This window comes from Geotrypetes seraphini, chromosome 14, assembly GCF_902459505.1.
Source record: "Geotrypetes seraphini chromosome 14, aGeoSer1.1, whole genome shotgun sequence".
Classification (NCBI taxonomy): domain Eukaryota; kingdom Metazoa; phylum Chordata; class Amphibia; order Gymnophiona; family Dermophiidae; genus Geotrypetes; species Geotrypetes seraphini.
Genome location: NC_047097.1, coordinates 72,395,114 through 72,409,891, shown reverse-complemented (window position 1 = coordinate 72,409,891; position 14,778 = coordinate 72,395,114). Strand labels below are relative to the sequence as shown.

At 41.1% G+C, this 14,778-nt stretch overlaps 1 protein-coding gene across 2 annotated transcripts in view; it reads right to left on the bottom strand.

Moving 5' to 3' along the window:
- Nucleotides 1–576: 576 nt before the first annotated feature.
- CLPX (caseinolytic mitochondrial matrix peptidase chaperone subunit X) overlaps nucleotides 577–14,778 on the bottom strand; it is a 44,492-nt gene continuing 30,290 nt past the window's right edge. For both annotated transcript variants that reach the window (XM_033921042.1, XM_033921043.1), the window contains 7 exons: nucleotides 14,435–14,599; nucleotides 12,736–12,824; nucleotides 10,468–10,632; nucleotides 9,007–9,306; nucleotides 7,579–7,671; nucleotides 6,787–6,893; nucleotides 577–1,397 (listed from right to left, as the gene is read on the bottom strand). In XM_033921042.1, the coding sequence (XP_033776933.1) occupies nucleotides 1,307–1,397; nucleotides 6,787–6,893; nucleotides 7,579–7,671; nucleotides 9,007–9,306; nucleotides 10,468–10,632; nucleotides 12,736–12,824; nucleotides 14,435–14,599 (1,010 nt within the window). In that variant the 3' untranslated portion in view covers nucleotides 577–1,306. The remainder of the gene's footprint in view (nucleotides 1,398–6,786; nucleotides 6,894–7,578; nucleotides 7,672–9,006; nucleotides 9,307–10,467; nucleotides 10,633–12,735; nucleotides 12,825–14,434; nucleotides 14,600–14,778) is intronic.

The window sequence follows — 14,778 nt, the reverse complement described above, 5'->3', positions numbered from 1 at the left end:
TTCCCTGTAGGTGGGAACAATGAACCCATTTTGATGTGCCAATCTAAATGTTTGCGATGGGTGATAGAGCATAAGGTAGTGGGAGAGGCAGACTGGTTCCTATGTACTTCGAACACTAGGAGAAGAAGTTTGTAGACCATGTGATGCGATACAGGAAGCCAGTGGGCCTTTTTCATGTATGGCGTTAAGTGATTGTATCTCCCCAATTTATTTATAAGTCTGAGTGCTGTATTCTGAATTAGTTGTTCTTGGCCAGTGATGATTGCAGATATTCCTCCACACTATCTCTCTGCAAACATAATGCCGTGAATCGGTGCATACATGCAGCTGGGACAGAAGACTAAACTACAGAGACAAAGTTTTGTTTGAGTTTGTTTTAAATGAACCAAAATGTACAAATCCTTTAGTGTTTTACAAACATATTCCTAAAGGATCAAATTAATGCAAGTGGATGATCAAAGGAATTTTTCCCCACCCTTGTTGAGTCTTAAAATCAAGACCAAAACACAAGAAGCAGGACAACCATATAACTTAGAACATCTAAGTACTTTAAAAAAAAAACCCAAAACTCTGATATAAGACAGCTGAAAACAGAATTAAATTAGGCATAAAATATCTGACTATTCACATGGTATGTAATGTTAAAATCCTAGGCTCCAAAAACAAACTCCCCAAAATAAACATTAACCTCCCGCTGCAGCTGATGCTAAAAGTGCTAGCCCGGCTTTGTAAGGAGAGGGTAAGGTAGTGAATGACACTAATTTCTGGTGCTCTATAAAGCCCAATCAGTATCAAAATAACACTAAAATGAATCCATTTCTGGAAACAGGGAAAGCAAGCTTGGACTTCAATTGATTTTGAACAAATTGAATATTTTGAAAGTCATCCAATCAGAAAACAAAAGAAATGAATTAATGATGCAGCTGTCTTCTCTGGTTTTACAACGAAATTTCATCTCTATTTTGTAACTGTAACATTATTGTAAAATTGCCAACTACAGATTCATAATGAAACTCTAAGAAACTTGTTAAGAAACCAATTTTTTTCTTTAAAAAAGGCCCCGAATATAAAGTACCTTTCTGTACTTAAACAATGTGTTATTAAAGTTCACATAATGTCCAATGTATAAATCAGTATCTTATTACCGTAAAGTACATGATTGGCTCAATTGCATTTGCCTTAATAGTTTTGTGACCAAGTTGGATCAAAAGTGCACTCCAATGCTTTATTGGCAGACTGCAAAGCCAGGTATGATTGAGAACAAGCAATGTTTTACACAGGAGGGGAGAGAGTCCATTCTCTGATATCAATGGTTTGCAGCATCTGCTTGACGAGGCCAACCTTCCTCTTCAACTCCTGAGTCATATTCTTCCTCAGCCACATCTTTAGTAGAGGCCCTAAAACTCAAAACAAACAATTGTAATCAGAAATAGCAGCCTATCATTCTGGCATCAGTCACTGATTTTGCTTGAGCATGGGACACTGCTTTGCTGGTAACACAATAATACCCTGTTCATTCTGCACTGTTTTAACATAGTAAATTATTATTATTTGAACTCTGCACAGGTTGCACTTCTTCATGATTAAACACTGGCTTAAGGTTTCAAAGGCTTGGGGCACAATACAGAAAGTCACTTCTTTCTTGGAAGGATTCTATGGCTCTGTAGAGTCCATCTAAGGCAATCTTCCTTAAAGCAACTCTAGTAATTTTCCTTCCTCTACTACAGAAAACTACATCATCTTCTCCGTGAATTTGTGTTTGTCATTCATACTGTTGGTATTATTCTCAAGTGCTAGCTTTAATGTGTATGGTATTTAAACGCATGCAAATGAGCCCTTAGAAAAATACTGGACAAAATCTAGCAATATGAAATTATGGTGTAGTTATTTCTTTTGCAAAAGTGAGCCTACAAGGCAACTTTGAGCACAGAATTATGCAAATTAACTTTTAATTTGAATAAAATTTCAGATGTAGCAAACTATGCCCATAAATGTTACTATTAATGCACAAAACTTTGCAAAATGATGCCAAGTATAGAAAATGCCAAAATAATGTGTTAACGCAAATGTGCACTATTGCCAAAATTAGCACCCAAAGCACTGCTTATGTATTTTTGCACCTTAGTTTCAAGAGGAGAAATGCATGAAGAAAAATACAGCACATCACTAAACTGAGTTCCATCCACCACACCCCTTTCCTTACCTTGTTTAAAAGCAGAATGAAAACCTACATTTTTGATTTAGCCTTCAATCCATAACCCTATTCCCTACTGCTTACCACCCTAGCCAGCAGGGTGGCCAGTAGGAAAAAGGAGGTATTGATGTCTTTTGTATAAGACTCTGGTGAGACCTCATTTAGAATATTGTGTACAATTCTGGAGGCTGCACCTTCAAAAAGATATAAAAAGGATGGAGTCGGTCCAGAGGAAGGCTACTAAAATGGTGCGCGGTCTTTGTCATATGGCGTATCGGGTCAGACTTAAAGATCTCAATATGTATACTTTAGAGGAAAGGCGGGAGAGGGGAGATACAATAGAGACATTTAAATACGTAATTTAAATGTGCATGAGTCGAGTCTCTTTCATTTGAAAGGAAACTCTGCAATGAGAGGGCATCGAATGAAGTTAAGAGGTGATAGGCTCCAGAGTAATCGGAGGAAATACTTTTTTACGGAAAGGGTGGTAGATGTGTGGAACAGTCTCCCGGAAGAGGTGGTGAAAACAGAAGCTGTGTCTGAATTCAAGAGGGCCTGGGATAGGCATGTGGGAGAGAAAGAGATAATGGTTACTGCGGATGGGCAGGCCATTTGGCCTTTATCTGCCGTCATGTTTCTATGTTTGTTTCTATTAACCATCCCCCCTAGCTGTATCTCCCACCCTGACATCCTGTTTATCTGTCTTGTCTGTTTAGATTGTAAACTCTTTCGAGCATGGGCTATCCTCCTTTGTGACTCTGGACAGTGCTGCGTACAGCTGGTAGCGCTCTAGAAATAATAGTAGTAGTGGTGGTAGTAATCCAATAGTTTGATGGACTATTTTCAATGTTGTATTTTGGGAGGTCTCTAATGATCTTGTTGCAAAGCTTTACCTTGATCTTGCGTGTCAAAAGCTCATGGTCGCTTCCACAATCAAAACTGAAATTAGTGATGAAGCTAAAAAGGACACTCCAAAAGAAAAAGAAAGCCAAGAAATCACCTTGGATCTCAGAAGAAACCAGAAAAGTAGCAGAAGAAAGAAGACAAGCAAAACTATGGAGAACTCTAGTGCAAATGGGAATATCCAAACACATAACTCAGCTGATAAAGAGCCTCTACGAAAATCAAGAAACTGCAGTGAGAACTGAATAAAGCAGCACTGATTGGTTTCCAATAAAATGTGGCATCAGGCAAGGATGCATCTTGCCACCTACAGTGAAACCATCTTCAGAAAAGCAAATTTGGAACAAGAGAGTGTCGGTTTCAAAGTTGGTAGCCGAAATATATGCACTATGCAGATGATACAACGCTCATCACCAGCAGCAAAATGGTAGAAACGATAAAAAATAAAATTGTGGAACACATAGACAAACATGATTTAATGAGACGGAGTCAGCATAGGTTCAGCCGAGGGAGATCTTGCCTCACCAATTTGCTTGACTTCTTTGAAGGTGTGAATACAAATGTGGATAAAGGTGAGCCGGTTGATATAGTATATCTAGATTTTCAGAAAGCTTTTGATAAAGTTCCTCACGAGAGGCTCCTGAGAAAATTGAAGTGTCATGGGATAGGTGGCAAAGTTCAGTTGTGGATTAGGAATTGGTTATTGGATAGAAAATAGAGGGTAGGGTTAAATGGTTATTTTTCTCAATGGAGGAGAGTAAACAGTAGAGTGTCGCAGGGGTCTGTACTGGGACTGGTGCTATTTAACTTATTTATAAATGATCTGGAAATTGGAAAGACAAGTGAGGTGATTAAATTTGCAGATGACATTAAACTGTTCAAAGTTGTTAAAACACATGCGGATTGTGAAAAATTGCAGGCAGACCTTAGGAAATTGGAAGACTGGGCGTCCAAGTGGCAGATGAAATTTAATGTGGACAAATGTAAAGTGATACACATTGGGAAGAATAACCTGAACCACAGTTATCGGATGCTTAGGTCCACCTTGGGGATTAGCGCCCAAGAAAAGGATCTGGGTATCATCGTACACAATACGATGAAACCTTCCGCCCAATGTGCAGTGGCGGCCAAAAAAGCAAACAGGATGCAAGGAATTATTAAAAAAGGGATGGTTAACAAGACTAAGAATGTTATAATGCCTCTGTATTGCTCCATGGTGTGACCTCATCTGGAGTACTGCATTCAATTCTGGTCTCCTTATCTCAAGAAAGATACAGTGGTGCTAGAAAAGGTTCAAAGAAGAATGACTAAGTTGGTACAGGGGATAGAATTCCTCTCGTATGAGGAAAGACTAAAATGGTTAGGGCTCTTCAGCTTGGAAAAAAGATGGCTGAGGGAAGATATGATTGAAGTCTACAAAATCCTGAATGGAGTAGAACGGGTACAAGTGGATTGATTTTTCACTCCATCAAAAATGACAAAGACAAGGGGACACTCGATGAAGTTGCAGGGAAATACTTTTAAAACCAATAAGAGGAAGTTTTTTTTCCCACTCAGAGAATAGTTAAGCTGTGGAGCGCATTGCCAGAGGATATGGTAAGAGTGGATGGCGTAACTTGTTTTAAGAAAGGTTTGTACAAGTTCCTGGAGGAAAAGTCTATAGTCTGTTATTGAAAAAGACATGGGGGAATCTACTGCTTGCCCTGGAGCGGTAGCATGGAATATTGCTACTCCTTGGATTTTGGCCAGGTACTAGTGACCTGGATTGGCCACTGTGAGAACAGGCTACTGGGCTTGATGGACCATTGGTCTGACCCAGTAAGGCTATTCTTATGTTCTTATACTGAGAAAACTCAAAGCCGAAAGTCATAACATAGGAACCAAACATAAACAAGATGAAGATCATGAACACGGAAAACGATGAAGATTTTGAGCTTGAAGACGATAGAATAGAAGTTGTAAAGGATTTCAATCTCCTGAGCTCTTTTGTAAACAAAGAAGCAACTAGCAGGAAGGAAATACTCCACAGAATAGCACTTGGTCACTCATCAATGAATGCTCTCGCAAAGTATTCAAAAGCAAGGAGGTAACACTCCAAACAAAGATCAGACTTATCCACGCACTCATTTTCTCAGTGGTCAGTTACGGATGCGAAAGCTGGACACTACGGAAGCAAGACAGAAAAAAGACTGAATCATTTTATCTTTTGTGCTGGAGAAGGATTTTAGGCATGCCGTGGACCGCCAGAAGAACTAACAAATTGAAGTCCAAATGTTGAAGTTACAACTGTCTTATTTTGGTCACACCATCAGAAGAGAGATCGCTGGAGAATGACATTGTGTTTGGGAAGATCGAAGGAACCAGGTGAAGAGGAAGACCTGCAATCAGATGGCTGGACAAGTTGAAAACAACCATGGGGATGATGCTGGAGGACCTTTCCGAACTAGCACAAAAATTATATCCTTTTAGATCTGCAATTCATCAAGTCTCTAGGACTTGAACACGAGTCGATGACACCTAACAACAGTGGTAATAAGCTGTGAAACTCATTATTGTAGAGAATGACAGTATAGCTGGACTCAAAAAGAAACCAAGCAAAATTACAGCTGACACTCCAATTACAGGGCATTTGAATCACGCTGGAAGGAACCTGCACAGTCTCAAAAGCTTCATGTACCGCTTTGTGAATTATTTGATGTAGCTGGATTAAAGGCATCTAACCCTAGAGAGTCCATGCTATTTAAAATAAAACACAGATCATCACCCTGAATGCAGTGGAAACCAGAGTGTCATGGCACATAAGTACCTGCCATGTTCCACTCTGGAAGTTCCTGCTGACAGAAAAGGGTTATAATAAAGGGGGATGGGACTTGATATACTGCTTTTTCGGTGTGGTTTACACAATCAATGCAGTTTACATAGGGCAATGAAGTGTTAAGTGACTTGCCCAGAATCACAAGGAGTTGCAGTAGGAATCAAACTGAGGCAACTGCTCTAACCATCTGCTGTCCGTTTAGATTGGCTCTGATACAGTTCCGGGGGCAAAGGGATCAGCGCCACAAACATGCCTTACACTAGTTAAAGAGAGCTATACCGTTTCTTACTCTTCAGTATTTTTACCACCTTCCTTCAATAGGTTAATTGTTAAATCATTACTTTTGAAATTAGCACATTCTAAAGAATACAGAGTGAATATTACTTTAGAAATAATATTGTATACAAGAGCTCTCTCACAGACAGATAGCAGGGCTTTCTGTAAAGCTGAAATCTCAATTCTATAAACGCCCTCTAAAAAGCTTCAATGCCTTAATGGTTTTCATTTTATGCCAATTTCAGAACTTCCACTGTGCATTTTCTGGTTATTCTGCTCCTTGTGACCCTGGGCAAATCACTTAATCCCCCTTTACCCCAGGTACATTAGATTGTGAGCCCACCGGGACAGACAGAGAAAAATGTTTGCGCACCTCAATCAATTCTGAGCTCCCCTGGGAGAATGGTATAGAAAATTGAATAAATAAATTTGGTTCTGGGGAAGATTAAAGATCCTCACAGCATGTTTTACATGTGGCTTTTCTAATAAAAGAGTGGATTTGTATGCTGAGCAGTATTGAAATGAGGTCCTGAACATCCATCATGGATTTTGAACTAGGTAATGCTTACACACATAAGCACCCTAAGCATGAACTCACCGAATATATCTTGGGTCCTGCTTGCCTTCCACGACTTCTCTGTTAATCTCCACACATACAATATCTGAACTGGGAACTTCAAACATTGGTTCTAGCAGCAGAGTTTCCTAGAAAAATATACATCTACTGAAACATTGGACCACGGGTCTTATGGTTAAAGAGTTATATAAAGCCATGCAACTGGAACGCCTCTGAACAAGTAGTCTTGGATCTTATGATATATGTTCACATGATCAAAGGAGACATGTCAAACTCTAGAAATCTCCCCTTCATTCACATTGCTACATGGGACATTCCACTTCTCTCAATGTTTATTCATTTTACAGAAATCAGGAAAAAAAGTTTCTATTTTTAAGCAACCAAGCTGAAGAAACAGTTACAGTAAGTTTACCAGGAGAATGCTTCCGAGAGGAAGGGGTGAAGAAGTGGCAGGACTGGTTTTCGCCTCCTGTCTGAGGGCTCGGCTGCACCACAGATTCCACAAATGGAGAGAAGGCAGGCAGCTGAAATGATCCTTAGTGGATTAGGGACAGTGCTAAGGTTTAGTCTCAGAAAAGACAGATAATGGCTGACAAGTCCTTTGCTCTTTTACCAGTTGGATGGCACATGCTACTAGGGGAGTGAAATTGCAGAATGTGTTCTTTGATGAGAAGGCTCCTGATTATTAAACTTTCTCACTACAGTGAAATCCTCCTCCTCCCGTCTTCACTTTGCTGCAGAAGGCTCTTACTTACATGTGTGTAAGGCACCATATAGAGAGGACACAAGTCAAAAGGAACTGTGAGCACTAACCATGATAGAACGAAGCCCTCGTGCACCTGTCTTCCTGTCCAAAGCCAGTCTGGCAATAGCTTTCAGGGCATCCAGTGTGACATTCAGCTCACACTGCAAAAATGAAAAACAACTTTCTTTCACTTCCAGCTGCTAGATTCATGCATCCCCCTGAAAAACTTAGCAACCAAAATTCATCCTTCCATAGGCAACACCTATAAGCTAAAGTCAAATAAAAGTTTAAACCATAAATCAATATACCCACCACATACACTGTTCATAGTCTGCTGTCTAAAGTAGTTCACAGACTCTACATTTTCTAATTGAAAGAATAATTATGGAACTATTAAACAAGTAATTCAGAAACTAAAGAGTCTTCAGTACACAAGTCTTCACATTTTTATCCAGAGCAAATCCAAATTAGCTCCCCCCAGATCCATAAGTTAGACAGAACCCACCTGTGTCAAATCCCAGTAGTTGAGCTAATCTGAAAACATCTATATGATAAAGCAAGTTGCTGAAAGATCTCCAAGGTAAAGTTATTCAAAGGCACAGTTTAGGGGAAATCTAACAAAATTCCAATGCATCGTTAGGTCCATTATCGTGAAGTGGCAAGAAACAATTTGGAACCATCAAGGTATTGCTTTGATTAGTCCATCCTGGCAAAATCAGAAGCTGCTGTGAAACTAAGATTTTAAAAGAATTACAAAGGACTGGGGAAGACAAGGCAAACCACCTCATTAATAGGTGGCTTCTGCAGGCTTTGAGACCCGGGTTCATCGGGCATCCAAACACCCCAACAGAAAATGTTATATAGCTCTTTGGACCCACTTTCTTGCTTGCCCCCAGGATGAAGATGGGAGGCCCATGCTCACCCCACAAACTGCTATTGTTACTGAAGGATTAGAGCTCTGGGGGAAGGGAGGGGATGGGGGAGGGACTTGCTGAAGAACTTGGGGGGGTGAGGGGAGACTGAATGTGTAATATGAATGTTGGCTATGCCCTTGGTAGGGGGAATTGGTGTGTGGAGCTTATTTATAGCTTGTATATTGGCTGCTCGGATCCTTTATGGCTTCGTTTGTTCTGTACTGGTTTGTCTGATTCTTTTGGTTCTCTTTACCACTTTCAATAAAAAGATATTTAAAAAAAAATAGGTGGCTTCTATAAATCATTTGCAATATGGTACTTGTATACAAGGGAATAGATTTACCTACCTTTTATATCCTTAAACATATTGTTCTTTTGTGCTGAAAATGTAAAGGGTGTAAACATTTTTACAGTCTCAGTATGCAATAAAAATATTTTCAACCTGTCCTGTGAGCAAGCACAAACCCTGCCACAGAATCTGAAAAGCTCATCTTCTACAGAGAGATTTAACTGAATGACAAAACTAGGCCAGATTCTTAGGAAGCCCTAAGAATCTGAAGGAAGAACAACGGCGAGCCAAACCTTGTCCATGCTGAATAAGGCCTGGTACTGGGGTACAACAGCATTGCGGGGCTCAGTAAGGATTCGCACAAGAGTTTTTTCATCCAGGCTGTGTAGTGGCACCACCACGGGCAGACGTCCAACAAACTCTGGTATCATGCCAAACTCAATGAGGTCCCGGGCTTCCACATGTCGTAGCAAGCGATCTTTCTCTTCCAGGTCTTGTGCAGTATTCGATTCAGAGCTTGTATTGGCCAGATCTGCCGCTGCTGCAGCTCTTCTGCCTTTCCCCAAGTTAGCTGGTATTCCAAACCCAAGATACTGTGGACAAGCAAACCAGTTACTTCACATCTTGAAAGCTTCTAAAACAATTTGCATAGAAAATAAAACCTGGGAACAGGTCTGACGCTCAGGAGAGTCAAGTTCAAGGCTCCTGTGTTAGTTACCTGGTTATACTATTTAAAGTGCTGAAACAGCTTGACTCTTTTTATCTCAACTTTTGAGTCCCAAACTACCTTACAACACAATTCATATTCAATGTACAACATATGAAAACATAACATGCAGCTTAAATACAAGGCTTGCAAGAGTAATAGAGAGGGAATTGGCTTTTGAGAAATCGTACAATTTTTATCTATTTGTGTAAACCACTTTGACCCACATGCCAGATTAGGCAGGATATCAAATTTACAACAATCAAAGAACATATACTGTATATAGGTCAGAAGCAATGTGGCAAAACTGAGCAACATTAGGAAAAACAGCCAACAAAACAGGTTTAGAGGATATAGTATCAATGCTACAACCAACGCACCATAGGAAGAAGCAGCTCTACTCAGACACCATGCTTGACGTTACTTCTAAATAAGCAGCAGAATGCACACCAATGTCAGACTAGACTCCTGTGTATCTCAATAGTTACAAACTAATATTTTGCAGGATGGGGTTCATAAACTGTGGTGAATTTATTTATTCCATTTTTTATACCATTCTCCCAGGGGAGCTCAGAACGGTTTACATGAATTTATTCAGGTACTCAAGCAATTTTCCCTGTCTGTCCTGGTGGGCTCACAATGTATCTGATGTACCTGGGACATGGGGAGGGGGAATTAAGTGACTTGCCCAGGGTGCTGAGGCTGTGGCTTTAACCACTGCGCCACACTCTCAATGAGGTTATTACAGAAATGGCTTGTGGGCACCACAAATGACAGACTTCATCATTAATTGGATCCTTCAGTCTGACCACGTTCACTTTAATGTGCATGAGCCAAAATACAGCACTGGTGAATTGAAGGGAACAAACGGCCCACCAGTTCTACCTGTTCAGCTAATGAGGGTCATGGATTTGATATACTGCCTTTCTGTGGTACAACCAAAGTGCTTTACCGATATGACAGGTTGACTTTAGGAACTCCTCACCGGTTTATACATATTTCACACACCAGTAGGCAGTGGCACAGCTGTTCCTCAGTATATACCCACCTTTTCATTCTTCCTTCGGCTGATGATTCGGTCCAAACCATTGAAAGCACCGGATGCTACAAACAGAATGTTTGTTGTATCCACCTGCACAGTCTCCCCTCGAAGTTTTCGGGAGTTCTTTTCAGGAACATTTATTACAGTGCCTTCCAGGAGCTTCAGCAAACCCTGAAGAAAAGGAATGGACAATGGCTTTAAAGAAAAACCCTACTAGATTTACAGGCATGAGCTGGGGAGTTTCTTACAATTTAGGTTATTATGCCAAGTATATAGTTTGTAACCTTTTTTTATAGTACGCAAATGCCTATTCCAAAGAGTTTACACAATGGGCACATAAGGCAGCAGAAATAGAAGGACTTAGCTAAGGTTAGGAGCGTCAGCAGGAAAAGCATGACACCTTGTCTCTTACATCATCTCTTTATCCTTATATGAAATAGTTTCACAGTAAAACTATCATCACCCAAAAGTTATAAAGAAATGCTATGTTAAATGTTCTCAACATTCCCAAGACAGACTCCTAAACCATGAGGTAGGTGGGTTTTGTTTTTTTTTGGGGGGGGGGGTTTAACAGTTCCTATAGAACGAAAGATTAGGTTCTTACTTTTGCTAATCTTCTTTCTTGTAAATCCACACTCATAATCCTGGACTCTGGACTAGTGGGTTATTTTCCCATACTCACCAGAATTTGTAGGAAGCCTCATTACACAGAGTCTTGAGCCCCTCCCCTTGAGCAGTGGAGTGGAATTTTTTAAGAACATAAGATTTGCCACTGCTGGGTCAGACCAGTGGTCCATCGTGCCCAGCAGTCCGCTCATGCAGCGGCCCCCAGGTCAAAGATCGGTGCTCTAAAATGAGTCCAGCCTCATCTGTGTACGTCCCGGTTTAGCAGGAACTTGTCCAGCTTAGTCTTGAAACCCTGGAGGGTGTTTTCCCCTACAACATACCCCTGAAGAGCGTTCCAGCTCTCCACCACTCTTTGGGTGAAGAAGAACTTCCTTACGTTTGTATGGAATCTATCCCCTTTCAACTTTAGAGAGTGCCCTCTCGTTCTCCCTACCTTGGAGAGTGTGAACAGTCTGTCTTTATCTACTAAGTCTATTCCCTTCAGTATTTTGAATGTTTCGATCATGTCTCCTCTCAGTCTCCTCTTTTCAAGGGAGAAGTTTAAGCTTTTGAGAAACTATCACCCAATGTATAAGACTTGTGTCTTCTTAATCTGTCCCGTTTGGTTTCCTGAAGAAGAAATGAAACGTGGCACATCGAGGCCAAAGAATTCTATTTAAAAGATAAGTTTTTCAGTTTCAATATATTGAAAACCAGTATTTACTTGTGAACTGGCGAGGTTTTTGGGGGAACTTGTTCCCCTTTTTCCTCCTTCTCTTCCTATATAAAAAATATATATTTTTTGGTACAAGCATGTATTATTTTTCTATTTGATTTTTTCATGCTTCCTTATTAGAAGGATTGCATATTTTCCTCCGTTTTTGTTTTTGACCCTGATCTGAAAGAGCAGGCTGTCCAGAAGGTGCACTGCCATGCAAACAACCCCCTGGAAACAAAGCCTGTGATCTCCCGCAGCCAGAGCTGTCCCTGCAGGGAACCTCTGCAACACAAAGGTTGAATTTGCAAACAAAGATTGAATTTAAAGAAAATAAACATGAGCAGAGAAGACAAGCTCCTACAATCTGGCTTGTAGGAAAGAAACTGGATTCCTGGGAGGCAGTCCTAAAGTAAGAGGGGAGGGGCTCAAGACTCTGTAATGAGGCATCCTACAAGCTCTGGTGAGTATGGGAATAAAACCCATGAGTCCAGGAATAGAGTGGGATTGTACAAGAACTGGCCAAGTAATTCAATGGCACACAAAGAATCCGGGTTTGATTTCCTGATCAGGTCTCTTCTTCATTGGGTGGGATGTTGCTGAGACAGTGCTATTGCCGTAACAGCCCCAATCACTGCACAAGGCTAAGTAACCATATCTAGGGCCCCTGATTATAAGGTGGGTGGAACCAGGTCAAGAACTGTTACTGCACTGAATGAACTAAGTGAGCTGGGATATGAAATATGAGAAAACCCACACACATCATTATAAATGACTGCTCATGGTACTGGACCCCAAAAGTGAAGAAAATCACCAGGCTAAAAAAGGGGTCACGTTTAAGAAGGCAATTAGCTTACCATGCCAATGCAACACAGAAAGCTTTTCGTATCAGTAAGCTTACATCTTCACAGAGGCTAAGCAGAAATAAAGACCCAAGTAAGTTTCCTGCTCACCTGCTGAACTCCTTCTCCACCTACGTCCCGTAATTGGTGAATACCTGGTACACTGCCAATCTTGTCTACTTCATCTAGAAAGACAATTCCTACAAATGAACACAAATATTATTTTACAAAATATAACTAAGAGGGAACTTTACTTATTCACACCATTTAAAAAAGTAAGAGGAAAACCACAGGACTCAGTACAGAGTTGAATTCAAAATATCTTACAAACTGTACATCATCAAATCTTGTAACTCCTCTGATGTAAAGATGAGGCTGCATTACACTTTAAAATACTGTCATCAAGTCTTCAGCTTGTGAATGTGCTTTTGTGTCAGGATCTCTGGGCTGCAATAAACTGTAGAAGCTGCTGCACCATCATCACTCTTTACCTGTGCTTTCTTGGAGGTTGGAGGAGGACGCGAGCCAGAGCTTGCAGTCTCCTGCACCCGCTGAACCTCTGCCGCAGGTTCAGAGGCATCACCCTACGGTTCAGGACTACTAGACACATTGCACTAGAAACAGCTGTTATAAATATATTGCCAGGTTCATTTCATTGGATTCATTCATGACAAAAAGAGCAAAACATCAGCTAAAGCAGCCAGTGTGCAGATTTTGTTCATCAGCTGAGTTGATTTTGTTCATCAGCTCCCTGTTAGAAGTCACTGGGCCTCAATCAATGAATTGTGTCCACAGCACTTCTGGAAACACCCCAAGGTCTTAGGGCTGAGGACAATTTTCACTTTTTAAGTACAGGATGAACTGAGGTTTGTGGCAGGAAAGATTACTTGCTTTTCTTTCATAGATATGAAGCTTGGTTCTCTTATTAGAGAATACATAAGAACCATGCTTTAACCCTTCAGAAGAATATGGATCTTCCTTCAGGAGGATACCAACTTTTACCGAAGCAGGAAGAAGAAGTAAATGCAATCAAACTACAGAATGACAGAATGAAAGTGATTTATTTCAACACCAGATCTTCTGAAAACTGCTGTGCTTTTACCCCTCCTCCCTTTACCAGTCTAGGGGCCAGATTCACTAAACGCACCAATCGTTCCCCGACCCAATCAATCTCCCACCCGATCCAATCCACCCATGCAAATGAGAGGAAATGGCATGCATAAGTAAGAAGGCAGCGCTTCACTAAGCAGAAGAGGAAACACCCATTGGGGTTGCCGATCTGAAAAGAAGCGACTGTTGAGGACCAGTCGCAACTGTCCGTGCCGTCCTGAAATCCTGCTCTCTGCCGCCAAATTACTCCCCATATTTCTGCAAAAAGCGCAGTGCAAGCCCACGGGTTAAAAGCGTGTTCTGTTTTGGATGCAATGTGTTCTGTTCCATTCCACTCAAGTAAACTGCAGCGACCCCCTCCCCCTTTATTTTGACCTCGCTCGGGCCAAGAGCAAGTGCATGCGCGGATCGTATCTACAGCCATCCAGGATGGTCTGCGCGTGCGTCGTGATCGCTCTGCAGCGATCCGTGAGGTCGCCGTGGGGCGTGCATCCGATCACATTAATTTGCATGAGGACTCGTAGTGAATCGGTCGCCTGGCAATGGTGAGTTAGTGAATCTAGCCATAGGTGTCCAGCTCTTCAAGATTGGCGTTTAAGCTTTTCATCTCCCCAGAATGTAAAGCATGTTGCTGAATAGTAAAGTTATTTGCTGGAACGAGCAATATCCCACCAGAATGTCATGCAAGTTAAAAACACACCTTGTTGTGCTTTCTCCACGCTATAGTTAGCATCCTGAAGCAGTTTGGCAACAACTGATTCAATGTCTTCTCCCACATAGCCAGCCTGGGTCAGAGTCGTGCAGTCACAGATTGCAAAGGGAACATCCAGACATTTAGCTAGAGTCTGAGCCAGCAGAGTTTTGCCTAAAACGAAAACAGACAAATGACCATTTTCTGGATGAAATGTCATTCAATATACATGCACTTTTCACACAGAGTTGGGCTGCATGCGACTGTTGGGATAAGATGACATTACTAGCTGACTCTACTAGATAAATGCTTCCCTCTCAGATTATTTGTACAGTACATGTCAATCGTATCCC